The 16,114-nt window shown below is 37.9% G+C and overlaps 3 protein-coding genes across 4 annotated transcripts; all 3 read right to left on the bottom strand.

Annotated features, from left to right (window-relative positions):
• Positions 1–2,269: 2,269 nt before the first annotated feature.
• Positions 2,270–4,888, bottom strand: LOC105690978 (glutaryl-CoA dehydrogenase, mitochondrial). The gene is made up of 8 exons (XM_012409182.3): positions 4,675–4,888; positions 4,432–4,464; positions 3,640–4,011; positions 3,425–3,554; positions 3,101–3,320; positions 2,797–3,026; positions 2,552–2,712; positions 2,270–2,476 (listed from the first exon to the last, which is right to left on the bottom strand). Exons 1-8 carry the CDS (start codon positions 4,742–4,744, stop codon positions 2,412–2,414), a joined length of 1,281 nt encoding a protein of 426 aa, XP_012264605.2. The 5' UTR covers positions 4,745–4,888; the 3' UTR covers positions 2,270–2,411.
• A 711-nt stretch (positions 4,889–5,599) lies between these two features.
• LOC105690989 (caveolin-3-like) lies at positions 5,600–8,051 on the bottom strand. Of its 2 annotated transcripts, XM_048656041.1 has the most exons (5): positions 7,917–8,051; positions 6,946–7,040; positions 6,764–6,852; positions 6,091–6,270; positions 5,600–5,821 (listed from the first exon to the last, which is right to left on the bottom strand). In XM_048656041.1, the coding sequence occupies exons 3-5, from the start codon at positions 6,848–6,850 to the stop codon at positions 5,624–5,626; spliced, it is 465 nt and encodes a 154-aa protein (XP_048511998.1). In that variant the 5' UTR covers positions 6,851–6,852; positions 6,946–7,040; positions 7,917–8,051; the 3' UTR covers positions 5,600–5,623. The 2 variants fall into 2 exon arrangements, with proteins under 2 accessions (XP_048511998.1, XP_012264625.1); XM_012409202.4 differs by lacking the exon at positions 6,946–7,040.
• A 3-nt stretch (positions 8,052–8,054) lies between these two features.
• LOC105690985 (probable helicase senataxin) lies at positions 8,055–16,092 on the bottom strand. The gene is made up of 15 exons (XM_012409191.4): positions 15,783–16,092; positions 15,544–15,657; positions 15,306–15,452; positions 15,011–15,233; positions 11,699–14,676; positions 11,431–11,603; positions 11,082–11,356; positions 10,752–10,996; positions 10,262–10,681; positions 10,020–10,163; positions 9,816–9,952; positions 9,573–9,720; positions 9,086–9,486; positions 8,806–9,016; positions 8,055–8,726 (listed from the first exon to the last, which is right to left on the bottom strand). Exons 1-15 carry the CDS (start codon positions 15,849–15,851, stop codon positions 8,616–8,618), a joined length of 5,796 nt encoding a protein of 1,931 aa, XP_012264614.2. The 5' UTR covers positions 15,852–16,092; the 3' UTR covers positions 8,055–8,615.
• Positions 16,093–16,114: the final 22 nt, after the last annotated feature.

Genomic DNA, 16,114 nt, shown 5'->3' with positions numbered 1-16,114 from the left:
TTCTTTTTTTTTACTTCAATGTCTTTCAATTTCCAAAAAGTATAATTTCAATAAATCTGCACCACGTCAATATTCAAGAAAACGATCTAGAGTCGAAATGAAAAAGAACAAAATCGATTAGTTTGAATGATCAATTATATCAAATAATTCAACAGTTTGCACGACAATAAGATAATAAAATAACGTACATATTATAAATATATTATAACATACTTATAGTTGACTAAACAAAAAAAAAAAAAAAACGTAAAAAGCATAAACCAAGAAAAAAAATAAAGTTAATAAATGTAGATAAATAATTTAAAAAAAAAAAAAAAAAAAAAAAAACATTAACAATAATGATGATAAAACAAATCCACTTACTCAAGAAGAAAGAAAAAAAAAAGAAGAAAATTTTTCGAAAAGTAGAAAAAACGAACAATCATTCATATAAATTGGTGTGTTTGGTGGGAATTTGGGGGGAAATTTAGATGAATTTATCTATGAACAATCCATCTAATAATCGACGAAATTATGTATAAAAATTTTGCATCAAACCGATTACACGAAGAATTGGCGAGAGAGATGAATATGTATAGGTATAAATGAAAGAATATACACATAGTATTTATACATAAGGTATATGAAGAAAATATTATACACATCTAGGTACATTCGTCTGTATATGGAAACAAAAAGAAGACAAAAAAGAAAGACAAAGAAATACCACTGAAAATATATAAATTGAGAACTGATGAAATAATAAGAAGTGTAATGAGGATATTAATAATGATACTAATGATAATGATAATACGATTGGATCGCAATTAAGTCAGAAGTTGAATAATCTAACGTGGTTATATATTATTAGTTGTATTAATATTATACATAAACATTATATAGGTATAAGATATATAAGTAGGTATACATATAGTTGATAAATAATAATTAATGTGGTATGAGACAGTTCGAAGATTGAGAGAGAGAGAAAAAAAAAGTAAAAAAAAAAAGAATTAAACGAATAAATGAATAAAATGAAAATTAAAGTAAAGTTATGATATTAAAATTGAATCAATAAATTAATAAAACAATTATACATATATATAAATATATATTATATATGGATCAATCAAATAGTTGACGGTAGAATATAATTTATATATTTATTATTTATATATACAATACAATAATTATATAAATATTTATTTATTCATTATACTATATGATTCGTATATATGAATATACAATTATATAAATATTATAATAATCTAACGATATTTTGTGTATATATTTATAATTAAAATTATTGGTATTCAAAATGGGCGTGCAATTGTGAATTCGGATATGGGTGATTCGTTCCTTTCCTTCTCTTTTCGTATTGCCTTTTATTTTCTAGTCATGAAATATTTGATTTTGTTCGTTCACTGTTTGATAATATATACACAAAATGATGTCGCGTTAAATTATCGATACCTACACCTACTCGAAAAACCAAATCAGATGTGAAAAGATGAAAAAAAATCCATTGGACCCCCCGATTGATTATTGCAATGATAATTATCGGATCTCTAGTCAAACGATCTCAGTCATAACGTATATTATTATGAGACGAAGTGAAAAATTATATAATTGTTATATCGAATAACATCATCTTACCAGAATTGATTTTCGTCTCTTTCTTTCCCTCGTTTCGTATTTTCTTCCGTTTTCTCATGTCGCGATTATTGAAATGTAACGATTATTCGGGCGCGCGTAGGATAAGTGACTGAAATAAATATAATTTAATATTATAAATGATCACGTAAAAGCGTTTACAATAATGATAATGATGATAGTAATAATAAGTAATAATAAGTAATAATAATATGATAAGTAACGATTTTTAGAAGCGTGCAGTGTATCAGGATCGGTAGATATATAATATACATATATAAATATATGTTACATATACAATATGCATATAGTATAATAATAATTAAATGATAGGTGTAACCATGATGAAGGATAATTCTGTTCAAATTGTAAATATAATTTTTCAATACTGAGAATATGAATAAAGTCGATTTAAAGAACGTTTTTTTATTTATATGGTTAATATTCATACCGCACCTGTATATACGTACATGTATCTTTATCGATTGGACACGTACACGTGTGTACATACCTATGTACAAAGAGAATCTGATTTATGATCATTTTTCGAAGTCACAAATGAATTATTATTATTACTATATTATTACTACAAGGTAAAGTGGGTATTTGTATGCATGAAATTTCAAATCCAACCTTGTCGGTCGGCCATTTTCTTTATTTTTACTTCTTTTGTCTTTTATAATTGAAGTGCAGACATCGTGAGTACATAACAATGCTTGAGACGATATAACAATTGTATTCTTAAATGATAATTTGCTCGGTAATTATCAGATACACCTTCAAGCGAACGCTGGTATTCCGGTTATCGCTTTGCCGAGTATCAGAGCGTGGATGTCGTGAGAGCCTGAAAAAAATTATTAGAGCAAAAATTCGACTCGCCGTTGTCACGTAGGATGAATTTATCCAGCGTCTCCGTTACCTTCGTACGTGTTGACCGCCTCCAAATTCATCACGTGTCTGATGACGTGGTACTCGTCGGATATTCCATTCCCTCCCAACATGTCTCTGGCCGTCCTCGCGATGTCCAGAGCTTTCCCGGCCGAGTTCCTCTTCACCATGGATATCATCTCCGGGGTTGCCCTGAAAATTTCCCCTTTCGCGATCTCGATGAACGGAGCAAAAAAAAAGAAACAAGAAAAAAAAAACAACCAAAGATATTCTCACCGCTGCTCGTCCTTCAATCTACCGACTCTCAGGCAGGCTTGCAGTCCGATTGATATCTCGGTCATCATGTCCGCCATTTTTTTTTGGACGATCTGATTCGCCGCCAAGGGCTTACCGAATTGTTTTCTGTCCATCGTGTAGGTCCTCACCAAGTTCAGGCAAGATTCCGCCGCACCCAAAGCACCCCAGGCTATCCCGTATCTGGCGTTGTTCAGACAACTGAATGGCCCCTGGAAACGAGACAAGTTTTCATTTTTTCTAATGATCGAAAAGCGAAAAAGTTCGAAAGTCGTTGCCGTTTCACCTTCAGCCCGGCAACTTTGGGGAGCAGATTTTCGGCCGGCACTACGGCGTCGTCCATCAAAATCATTCCGGTCACGGAAGCTCGGAGGGAAAATTTTCCCTCGATTTTCGGGGTGGTTATTCCAAGGTCGTTGGAACGTTCGACGATGAAACCGCGTATTTTATCGTCGTCGCACTTCGCCCAAATTATCATGACGTCCGCGACCGGAGAGTTCGTTATCCTGAAAATTGTTGGAAGGTAAAAGAAAAAAGGAGCGAGTTCGAAAATCGAAGACTCCGCAGGAAGGAAGGGCAGAGTCAACGTCGTCGCGGGAAATATACTCGCCATGTTTTGCTGCCGGACAATTTGTAGACCTTTTTAGTCTCGTCGTATTTCGCTCGGCTCTCCATCGAGGACGGATCGCTGCCGTGATTCGGTTCGGTGAGTCCGAAGCACCCGATCAATTTACCGGTAGCTGAAACGGGGTGAACGAAAATCGGCGATCTAGATCAGGCGCGCTTCGAACAAGGTTTGAATACCAACGGGATCCGAACGCTCACCTAACTGAGGTAGATATTTTTCCTTCTGTTCCTCGCTGCCGAACATCTCGATGGCTCCCATGACGAGGGACGATTGAACGGAGAGTGCCGATCGGTAGCTGCTGTCCACGTTTTCGATTTCTTTCGCTATCAGACCATAAGCTACGTTCGAGACACCCGCGCATCCGTACCCTTTTATCGTGCAACCGAGAGCGCCGATTTCTCCCATTTCTTTCATGATCTCCTTGTCGAAATTTTCGTGTCTGTTCGCTTGCAATATCCTCGGCATTAATTTCTCCCGACAATACGAACGGAATTGATCGCGCACGAGGATTTCGTCCTGGGTCAATTGGCCCTCCAAGTTCAGCGCGTCGTCCCATCGGAATGACGAGGCTGAAAGAAGAATCCAACGAGCGTCGAGTGACGATTTTTTTTCATTTTTTTTGTTGATTTTCATAGGAATTTTAGTACAACGCGTCCCATTGATACCAAATTTATCTCGGCTGTGATGTGAGATAAAATTGTGATCCTAAACTGTTTTACCGATCGAAAAGCCGTCCCATTGATACCAAATTTATCTCGGCTGTGATGTGAGATAAAATTGTGATCCAAAACTGTTTTACCGACCGAGAAATCGTTCTACTCCCACTACTCGTGGCACGTAAGCAGATTACTTAATGAAAGGCAGCTGATTATTTTTAATCATTTCGTGATCAGATCTTGCAGTGAAATATCATACGCTATCTTAGCTCTTCATTTTTTGTTTTGAACAGATGTAGAAATTTGAAAAAACAGTTGAATTTTTCTACTTACATTGACTTCTCGTACATGACGAAGTAGATAATTCTAGAAGAGTGTTTTAATTGAGAAAAAAATATTACATAAATAGTGCGTACAGCTATATATATATTATGTAATCCAGAAAAAGAATATAAAATAAAAGAACAAGAAAAAAAAGATGGATGACTTGTGACTATCGTGTGTTCGTAGATTTTAAAATTGTTATTTGATGTAATATGATTAAAGTATTGTTTAAAATATATCGGAAAAGGATACTTTTGGCTAAATTTATTGGAGAAATTCGATCGCTCAATATAGCGAATAATCTTTGCGTCCGAACGGCCATATTGTCGCGGATAAACTGGTCTCGTATCAAATATACGCGATGATAAGTTAGTACGTGAGAATTCACGCGATATCATTCCGTTGAAAATGAACGAATAAAGTAAATAATAAGAAAATAAAGTAAATCAAAACTTGAATAACGAATATACGCGAAAGATAAGATTCTTAATCACATGACCTACGACATAAGGAAATTATAATACATGGATATTATGTATATGCGTCGAATATATTACGACAATATTTGTGACGTAATTCGGAGTCACGTTTTATGTAATTTTTTCATCTCTCGAATCAATGAAAATAAATTAGATTGCGTCATTAATTATTATCGCTCCGGGTGCTTTGGTGCGTAAAAATATTCACCAATCCTATTGGCTGAAAAGAACCACGCACAAAATTCAAATTACGACGCGGGTATTCTTTTGTTTTTTTTTTTCAATATTCGGACGAAACTTTTTGGATTTCGAAAAACTTTATTAAGTTTTATTACGTAGGTGTATATATATATATATATGTATATGGTTTATATATGGACGGTTTTTTTTCTTCATTCTTCTTCCGACTTCATTTTTGGTTTTTTTTTTGTCTTTGTACTTATAAATTTCACAAAATAACGACTATATATAATATTACGGTATTACATATTCTAACAATCATAAAAATTTCAGCTAAAAAATCTCAATATAAATTTTTCCAACTTCTTGTTCCTCTAACTTTCTAAGAAAAAGTTTCTTCGTGCAATTATTACAGGTATCCTATCAATTAAAAACAATCGATCAAATGAATCATCGATAAAAGCTTCTCTCCCGCAGTAATTTTTCTCTTCGATTTCAATTTCTTTATTCCTCCCCCCCCCCCGCCTCTGTATATCGTTCGTTCAAACCAGGAGCACGTCTTCCTTCCGATTCGGACCGTCGGGCAATTTTTGATTAAAAATTCGTATATTGTGAAATAGAAAACCGACTCCGTCGCTGCAAGGTCGTACGACGGCCTGAACCGCCGATGTGAAACAAGTTCTGGTAGCCGCACAACTTATTTTCCACACGCGGAGACACGGAGCGACGCACCAGATGTGCTGTAAAAGAAGATGAGAGAAAAATTTCAAAAATAAAAAAAAAGGGCGATAGTTCGTCCCGTTCTTTGCCCTTCGTACATCTGTTCACCAATAAATTACATCGGTTCACCTATGAATTAACAGTCGCACTTGTTATCGATTTTCTTGTACCTTTCGCAGTTCTCCAACACAATAATTGCGTATAGTATGTGTTATATACGAGGAAAAGGTTCAACGACATTTCTACCGACACAAGTATGGATTTATATAGGACATGAAACAGCATATACCTCGAAAGCCAGACACGCGAAGGTAAAACCCAAGCAAAGGGCCGCTAAGGGTGCCACCAAAACTGATAAAAAGACGTAACAACAACCCTTAGAAAATCTGAAACAGTGACCGCTCAGTCTCCACGCACACTCCGGACTTCTGATCCCGTCCGGTTCGCCTATCACGTCGTCCCACATCACCTGAAAATTTTTTTTTTGAAAATAAATCAAACAAACTTGGAAAAATTTTTTTCAATTATCCGTGAAGACAAAAAAAATTCGTTATATCCTGATTGAAGAAAAAGGTAACGAATTAATTTCCCAACAGAGTTCATTTGCTCTTCATTGATATTGTTCGGGAATTTTTGATCATCCTTATCAATTTAATCCGTGTAGGTATAGGTATAGTTATTAGACGTGGAGGAATATAATGTTATCTCCAGGATAAATTGTCAAAAAAAAAAAGGGCAAAAAAAATCACTACAAATTGTTTCGTTTTATAAAAAGAGAGATTAGAACGTGATATCGTGATAGTAATAATTGATAATCAATTTTTACAACAAAAGTGACCTGATTTTGTAAAGAAATATATAACTCGTGCGTAGGCAGGTGAATATTAATATTTACAAGAGAACATGACGAAGTTTTTTTTTTTTGTGGTTTTTTTTTTCTACAAATACTTTAATTTGCACACCTGAAGATGTTGATTCAAATTATTTGGATCGCGATCTTCGAGTTCAATTACGCTTCCGCCGCCCATCGAAGATTCCGGTTTTTCCATGGCTGAAATTTCAGATTAAACGTTGACAAAAAAGGAACGTAGTATTTTTTTTTAATTCATTTTGTTCACAAATCTGATTTATATTCAACTCATACCGGGTGTTTTATAAGGTCACGAATTATTCCACGCACCTCGGACTTCGTGAAATATAAATGACCCTCTATACATAGCCTCGCGCTACATTGCAGGTCTGCGAAGGGTGCAGGGGAGCAAAAAAAAAAAATTGACATTTCGTTGACTAATTTTCATCAAATATTTACCGGACTTTCACGAACAGTTCTAAAAATTCTCATGACTGACATTGATTGTATCCCAACCGTGGAGGGAAGAAAACAAAAAATAAATAATTGATATTACCTCGAGAAATCGTTAGGCGAGAAAATTTTCTTCATTCATATAATATAGGTATGCGAAAGCATCGAACTCGAGGAGAAAAAAAATCACCCTCCAAGAAATGTGCAGACTTTTGAAAAACGATTAAGTTAGATCGAAAAATTAGTTTCTTTGGACTGTTTTTGCTCTTTGATTGTACTTTTTTTCAATTACGAAAATTTTTCAAAAATATTTTCAGGGGCGTTGCGATTTTCAGCGAAATGCCTCATATTTCTTAAATAATAATAATAACGCGGTGTAAAACGCGAAAGAAAATTTTATCAGTTATGTATAGGAAACGTTTGCGGTGGTTTTAGTCGGTTCTGTACACGCAACGCAACTATAATATTGATTCGGATATTCTTATGTTGAAAAATAAATTTGCATTCCAAGTTTCGTGTATTGTACACATTTAAGAAGGAAACTACAAGTTGTACGTGTATTACAGCCGGGGACTGATTTGAAGTAACGAACGACTTCGTTCGAAGTTAATCATCAACCGGCGATCATTTTCGTTCGATAGAAATGTAACGTAAACGTTTAGGTGGGCAGGAAAACTTCGTTTTTCGATAGCAATTTATTTAATGTACGTCCGGGTAACTCCGTGGAAAACTAAGGCGAGTAGAAATAAGTGTGGAAAAGTGAACTTTGTTTGATTATTTTGTAGGACCGTGGGGGATCGTTGAGTACTTACTACTTTGATAGTTTCCAATTTTTGCGGGAATTTTGATTCAGCGGATTCGAAAGTGTTGAATAAAATATTCGTCGCTACGGAACCCGCGATGATTCTTTTATTCGGCTAGATGAGGAGAAATTTATCTACAGTGTTCTCGTGGAATAATTAACTGAATAAATTTCTATCCAACCGATGATTCGACGATGGGAACTGAAAATTTTGCGGTCGAGTTCAGGTACCTTCTGGTCACTACGCGGACACTACATCGCAAGGGTTGCGAGAAGGGTCGCGTAAATACGAACACCTGGAATCACCGGACACTGGTCATTTCAGCGTCTGCGCGTTTGAGGGATAATTCTCACCAATTTTATTGCATATATTTTATTCGAGCATATATTTCGGGCTTTGTACTTTCCGAGGAACTATTGGTCATGACTTTTTCCTTCCAATCATGACGAACGAACGACTTTCAAAAACATAATCTTACACGTTCTCATATAAACACACGACTACGTATTAAAAAATAAAAATCATACTTAGAAGATAAAGTAAAAAATAAAAGATTTTCTGTACTTAAATACTGGTAGTTACTGTACAGATAAGTACGAGGTACTTGTCACAAACTATAATTAGATGATCAATTTTATCACGGTGATTGATATCAACTTTTTTTGGTCAAAGTTTGACGGTTTTTTCTCACTTTTATGCATTATTATCTTATTTTATCAAATGTGGTATTATTTCTGCTGGTGGTGCGGTCGCGGTTATCGGTACGTGATGTCCCCTGGTTGAAGCGTCGTAAAGCAGAGCGCTCCACATCGGATCTCTCTGAGGATAAAAAAAAAAAAATGAATGACTTTCATTCGAACGAATGAGCGATTGACAAGAAATAGTCGCAATGTTTTACCACGAAGTTTTTGAAGTTGCCGCATAATACTAGGCTCTGTTTGGCTCTGGTTAAAGCGACGCAAAGTCGTTGCCGATCCGCTAAAAATCCGAGTCCGTTTGATCTGACACACGACATTACAACGATGTCGCGTTCCTGGCCCTGGAAACTGTCTACCGTGTTCACATCTATCTGTATTCTACCTTGGATACCTTCCTTGATGGGGGAAAGCCTGTTGCATATTCAATGACATTGCGTTAAGAGTCGGGTACCTAGAGATTATCGCTCTGATATTACATACTTCTCATCTACTTTGGCTTGTATTACAGGCAGCTGGTTACGATACGGCGTTATGATGGCTATCGATATGATCGGTATAGCCACTCCACAATCCACGAGGCTGATTATGCTCCAGACGACATTTGCGACGAATGCCGCCTCGTTCTTATTGGTAAATTTATCGGAGTCTTGTTCGGAATCAAGGTCCATGACTCTGTACGGACGTAAGGGTAGACCGTGTTCGTTCTCGGGATGTGCGTTTCTCAATTTGCCAGCGTAAAAAAATTGGTTCGGCCAGTAGGAAATGCTGGGGTTCATCCTGTACTGCATATTCAACATGATCACCGGACTGTTTTCTTGCAAACTGAAGGCAATTTGGATCCGTGCAAATAACGATTGGTCGAGTCCCAGCTGTTTCGCTTTCTGAAAGATCGCGAAAAAGCAACCGATCGATTCGTGGTCAGATCAGGTGATTGGTAATCAGCGAAAAATCTCCCATACTCGCTTACCTGAGAAATGACGGTCGCTGGGAGCTGATTTGGATCCCCAACGAGTACCAAAGTGTTCACTCCGAGCATAAGCGGGATCAAAGTTTCCGCTTCCGAGCTTTGAGTCGCCTCGTCGACTATGCATACCGTTATCTTGTTTCGACGGCCACTGAAACAATCGTCCGTTCGTCACGATGGAAATCAAACGTGAATGATGTATTTTTATTTTTCGTTCGAGAAAGGTTTTCTTCCCGAAGAATTTACCTGAAGGCAGATTCCATCAAGTTTGCGTAACAGGAAGATAAAGTACACGCGATTATGTCAGCGCCGATCAATACCTTATTTTCCGCGGATCGCTGCAACTTAGCGAATTCGCGAGAGTCGAATTCGCTGTCCTTGGACTGAAAAAAAAGAGACGTCGTAAATATCAAAGCGATTCTTCTCCGTCTTCTCGTTGCGAGCACTCACTTGCAAGCGGTTTTTAACCAAGTTATATTTCGTCTGGAGATCTGCGAGTTTCATGTTCAGACACTGTACGTGACACATGTCTGTTAGTCGACTGCTAGTCAACTCCATATTTATAGCGTTAATTCTCGCCTCCAGATATCTCTTCTGCGAACAACGATGCGACGTAGTTGTAAGTGAATTGCGAGGAAAAAGATCGAATATTTTGAAAAAACTTAAGTATTTCAGCGGAAGGCTGTTGTTACCTCATCCTCGAGGCTATCCACACACGAGTCAGAATTTGTATAGCCAGCGTAAGCTTTTCTTGTGAGCCTCTTCGCAAGTTCCTCGACGGAAATTTCTCTGACCCGTGGGTGCATGGGGCCCTGCATACCGACACGGACCATTTTGAACCGGTCCTTTGCGAGGCTTGCTCTTCGACTCAGAAGACGTAGAACAATTTCATCGATCGCTGCGTTTGATGGGGCGCATAGAAGTATCCTGAGGCTCTGTTCCTTCTTTTTATACCTGTTGTCGCCGTAAAGTACCTGCATGACTATGTTTTCTATCACCTTCGATTTACCGGTACCCGGCGGTCCTTGAATGAGGCAAATTTTTGGCACTCTTCGAACAATGACTTCCGTCGCTTTTAAAACGGCCTCCAATTGCTTGTGATTCAGAGAATCCTGGATAATGGAATGGTCATTGAAATCGGCTCGATTAGTTTTAAAAACCGTAAGTTCTGGGGATACTCACTCTCGTGACGAGAGCAGACTGATGTTCAACATCAGACAACTGGTAATCTTCAATACGTGGGTTTACTATGAGATTAACAAGAGGTGACTTGGGCAAGTATTGGAGGGCCTGAACCATCCGCATATTCGACCGCAAGTACGTAACGCACCTTAGACGCGATAAGCGATTCGTACAAACATCCACTTTTAACAATCTCGTTATGACGGTGAAAGTTAGAACATAGTCCGGTTTTGGCGTGTAGATGTCTATTGAGATTGAAATTGATATTTACCGTTAGATCGGAAAGTTGATAAGTTGACCGATGAGGGGCAGAAAAACATCTCTACTTACGTAGATCACGATTGAAGAAAGTATTGGGCGTGATCGCTTTCCGAATCATGTTCGTAATATAAGCGAAAACCTTGAGGAAACACTGCTTTTTTTCATCGTTCTTGTAGCAAAGCTCGACGTACACCAAATCTCCGAACATCGGATGGCACTGTTTTTTAATGTCTTCGTTGCTCGCCAACACTTCCAACATCATTGATGTCATTTCCAAATTCGGTCCGCTGATCTTTTGGACTGACACAGAATTGCTGACGACCGAGCAATACACCGTTTTTCGTCTGAAATAAAACTAAGTTAGTTCGAATATCCGAGCAACTACTACTCCACCTCGACACGTTGTTCAAATACGGACCTATAGTTCTTGTTAATATTTTCAAATTCCCTGGTCATTCCCTGCCACAGTTCAATCAGCATTGGTGGCGACATGACCTGATAGTATTCCTTGTAACTTCTGTAGTTTGTTAGCATCGGAATTAAGGTCTTGTTGTTAAGAATGGGTGGTTCGCTTTGCAGGTACCTTTGTTCCTATTCAAAGTTATAAGTAGAAAAGATAAATGATTAAAAATCGCATTTTAAAAACGAACAAAGCAGCATCTCAAACAACTTCTCAACTATTGTACCTCAAGCCATGAAGGATTCCAGGTAAATATTTGCACGAAAAATTCTTCTAATTTGTACAACGTGTCGTCGGGCACATTATTGTTGGCAAGTACCAATTTTTCCCTGGGAATCAGAGCGTCTTTTCCAACACATTTTTTCATCTTATTATTAGGATCTATCTCGAAGACTCTAACAGTGACCAAGTCACTGCTGAATCTGACTCTCTTTTTTTTTTTTATTAGAGATTTATCAGAAGTAGTCGGAAGCTGGTCTTTTTTCTTTTTCAAACATGCCCCCAGCGGCAATTTGATAGTTTTTATGTCTGTGATCACCGGACGACCCCCAGTAGATTTTGGGATATTGTCATTAGGCGTTTCGGCTTTTTTGGGTTGCTTCGACGGCGACGATTTTTGACCAGATTCTCTTCTATTTTCCTTATTCGGTGATAGTTTTTGACTAGGTTCCTTTTTATTGTTGCTTTGCTCATCTTTGGTTTTCTTGCGTGTAGATTCTTGTGAGTTTCTCTTTGATACAGATTTACCTGCAGACGAGGTAGGTTTTTTTGTGACTTTCACTGACTCAGATTTACTTGCATGGTTTGAACTTTTTTTTTTTAATTTTGGGGATTTTTCTTCTGTTTTACTCTTTGCAGCCTCTGAGGATTTGGCAGCAGGTTTGGTAGATGAGACGGTCTGTTGCTCGGTGATCAGAAAGTCACCTCTAGTCTTCAGAGTTACTTTGGCCTTTGCTTTCGCGGCAATTCTTTCAACGGAAGGCTTTTGATTATCCGCTTTGTGCTTAGCGGCAAGAGCTTTGAGTTTTTCTTTCCGCTCGTTGATGATCTCCGATTTTTTGGTTCGGGAAATCATTACACTGTTACGTTTACCCACAGGCAATGGAATGTTCTGTGCCCACCTATTTTTTATCCTTCTCAACCGCTGCTCTTCTTCGTACGCTTTTTGGTCGGCTCTGGATACCATTTGTAGCTGCCTTTTCTGCTTGGCAGTTAAAGGTAATTTTTGTAACTCAACGCTGCAATTCCTCACCTTGAAGTTACAGATGCTACTTGTTGAAGGTGGATTCAATATCTCTGTATCGGTTTTTTCAAGAGCGTCTTTTAAACTGCGTCGCTTTTTCTGGGGTAAATGCAGTGGCTCAATTATTTGGGGCCCTTTAGGGATGAGTAATTTTACTGGCGGCGGTCTTCCGAGGTTCTCATCACCGCTTTTGTCCGCAGTAACCGATTCGATGTGCAGTGAATCCGATGTCTGGGTGATGTGATCTTGATCACGGTCTACTTTATCATCACCGATAAGTTTTTCGATAGCTACCAATTTGAGAAAAGGGATCGATGGGCCGTCTGTCCTAGGTGGAGATTGCGGATGTACACCATCTTTCTCCAAATTAGTTCCTTCACCTTGGCGAACTTGAGGTTCTTCAGCTTCGTCGAAGAAAAAATCTTTGTTCATTTCTTCCCATAAAAGTGGATCATTCAAACCCTGTTCCTCGACAATGTCAGATTCTTCTTCTTTTATTCTTTGACTTCTCGAAAGCCTATCTAGCCAGGGGTTTTCATCGTCCTCGCTATCCGAAAGTGTGATTACTTCCCCGTGATCTTGAATTTCTCCATTATCCAAGAATTCGGGTTTACTGTTATAATCGGGAATTTGCTTTTCCTCTACTTCAAACAGTTCGTCGTCCATGTTGAACTCTGCTGCGTCGTTCGTTGAGTGAAAAAGTTGAGAATTCGGGAATATGTCCTCATCATCATCGCTCAAATTTGTCGTATCAGATACTGAGAAACTCGTTGTAAAATCCTGTTTGGCCTCTTTTTCTTTGAAAGGCGAGGAAGCCGCCAGTGGAATTTCATCCATGTAAGACGATCTATCCAACGGATTTCGTCCCGTGGTTTTACAAGGTATTGTCGGCTTTTCTCTATCGTCCGAATTATTTCTTTGTAGATCACACTTAAATGCAACATTTCCCTTGGATATCAGTGAAGAGTCCTTGATGCCCCGAAGATCGATGTAATCGCCCTTATTCTGAATTTCGAAATTTTCAGTAGGCTCCCGAATATTGCGGGTACGTCTAGCGGAATTCGCAAGCGTGTCCGAAGAAACTCGATTTCTGGTATTTGCATCGTTCTCTGTACCAGAACGTCGTTTGGACAGAGTCGGGTTATTCGAAAGCGTGTTGCCTTTTCTACCCTCATCACTCATGCCCTGAAAATTATTTCTACTACCATTATTCTGAACGCTAATCTTTTCAGTGGGCTCCAAAGTGTCGAAGGTATATCTACTAGAGTTTGTAAGCGTGGCTGCAGGGACTTTATTTTTTCTCTTTGAATTGTTTTTTGTAGCAGAACTTCCTCCAATAAAAGTCAAAAGCTTGTTAAACAGTGTGCCTTTGTTATCCGCGTTGCCTCGAGAATCGATCTTTTCGCCCTTATTCTGAATGTTCGCAATTTCGACGGGCTCTGAGTTGTCGACAGTACATCTGGCGGAGTTTGTAAGCTTATCTCGGAAGACTCGTTTCTTCGTATTTGCATCATTTTTTGTACCAGAGCTTTGATCGAATAGATCACAAATATGTTGAACTTCTATCATCACTTGGTCTCTTTCGGCGGTGATCGACCTTTTCGACTTGGAAGACACACAATCAACAGTTTCTGTCGCCAACTTGTTTGTGGCTGCTGAATGCGAATTCATTGACGTAAGATGAGGTCCGTTTTCAGCATGCCTAACTTCCCGTAGAATGGTGCTCTTGTTATCTTTTTGAAGATTTATATTTGACCTACTGGACCCCGAACGAGTAGTGCTGTTTGCTTCTAGGGCATGTATGTAGGGGACACTTGGATTCTCCAACTGAAATTTCATTTTCACTGATGAAGTATCCTTTGACCAAAGTTTCCTAATTTCATCGGATTCCTCCGTTTTTTCAGGAACCGTTACAACAGGTTTGTCCAGGTTTTTGTTGAAAATTTCATCATCATCATCATCTGAAATGATACACAACGCAATATCTTTATAATTTTTGACAAAGTATGCCAGCTGAAGCCAACTAAACGGACCCAGCTCTTAGTGATCCTATAAGGAATTGCATATCCTACAACTTTGGTTATTATAGTTTCACTTTCAAGCTGAAAATAAAAGAATTACTCAAAAAACAAGAAAAAAACCTTCAAATCAAGATCGCAGTAAACGCACGACAGGTATTGTCACAATAATCGAGATTCACACTCTGATGGCCCTTTGCCCAAGTATACAAAAATTAGATCGTATCCCCCAATTCTTCACAGTTAAAAAGCTATTTTGCATGGACTACCTACATACCTTCTATCACTAGAATCTTGTCTGCAATCTTAGCAATCTTTGGAGCAGAAGGGTGGGTGTCTGTTCTCGATGGATGGTTTCGTTTCAATGTATGCCTCTCCTCTGACTCTGAATCTATGACGATCTCCTCATTGTTTATTTTATCATCTCTTGCCAAGGCGGATGATGAGGTTGATTGTTGAGTTGGTAGTAGGTCAAAGTTATCTGGGTTTCGTGCTCCCAGCTACTCAGATTATTTAGATCAGTAAATCAAGTGCCATATTGATTCAGAAGGTAATATTCAATTTCAACTTACATTTCCTTTATGTACTCTGTATATGAACATGGGTTCATTGTCCCTGTATTCTTCAAAACTCCCAATCCCGATGATATCATTTTCCTGAAGGGGAATGAGAACATTCGGCTCCTGAAGTTTGCCATTTACATAGACTCCGTTAGAACTCTGAGAAAATGAAATTTGTCAATTAATCTTAGGTTTCGCGCAACTGGAGAACAAATAATGACAAGGTTTAACTTTCCCAAGAAATACCTACTTTCAAATCAAGAACGGAGAGTGTCTTAGTATCTCTGATGAACATGCAGTGTTGTCGTGAGACAACAAGACTCACACAAATAATCTGATTCTTTGTGTTTCGCCCACACGAGAACTGAAAATACAAGTGATCTGATGGTTGAGTGTGTCTCGACAACACTTGTTTCGAAATGATTTGACAAGAAGATTTATCAAATGATTGAACTATTGGATTTATTTGTTTTTTATTACATCGCTTACCGTGTTATAGGCATTATCAAGAACAATAAAGCTTTGAGGTATATTTATCCTTTCTAGTGTCCACTCCATTTTTCCTGTACTACATTGTTGTGTTTGATTAAAACATCTCCAAATGTAATGTACTGCAGGCAAATTAGTCACAATTTTATTTCAAAACTTTGGCGAACACTTTAGGTTTCTAGAAGATTTTATTCATAGTTTTATTATGGGTAGAAATTTTTCAACCACCTCAATTACAAAAGCAAGTACTCAGATGCTAGATCGTTCACTTAGTTTCTAGTACGCACACGTTTTCCGTAGTTTAAACGTTTTTCGCTTGGTGACTTGATCGC

Source organism: Athalia rosae, chromosome 5 (assembly GCF_917208135.1).
Source record: "Athalia rosae chromosome 5, iyAthRosa1.1, whole genome shotgun sequence".
Lineage (NCBI taxonomy): Eukaryota > Metazoa > Arthropoda > Insecta > Hymenoptera > Athaliidae > Athalia > Athalia rosae.
This window is presented reverse-complemented; position numbering and strand designations above follow the sequence as displayed.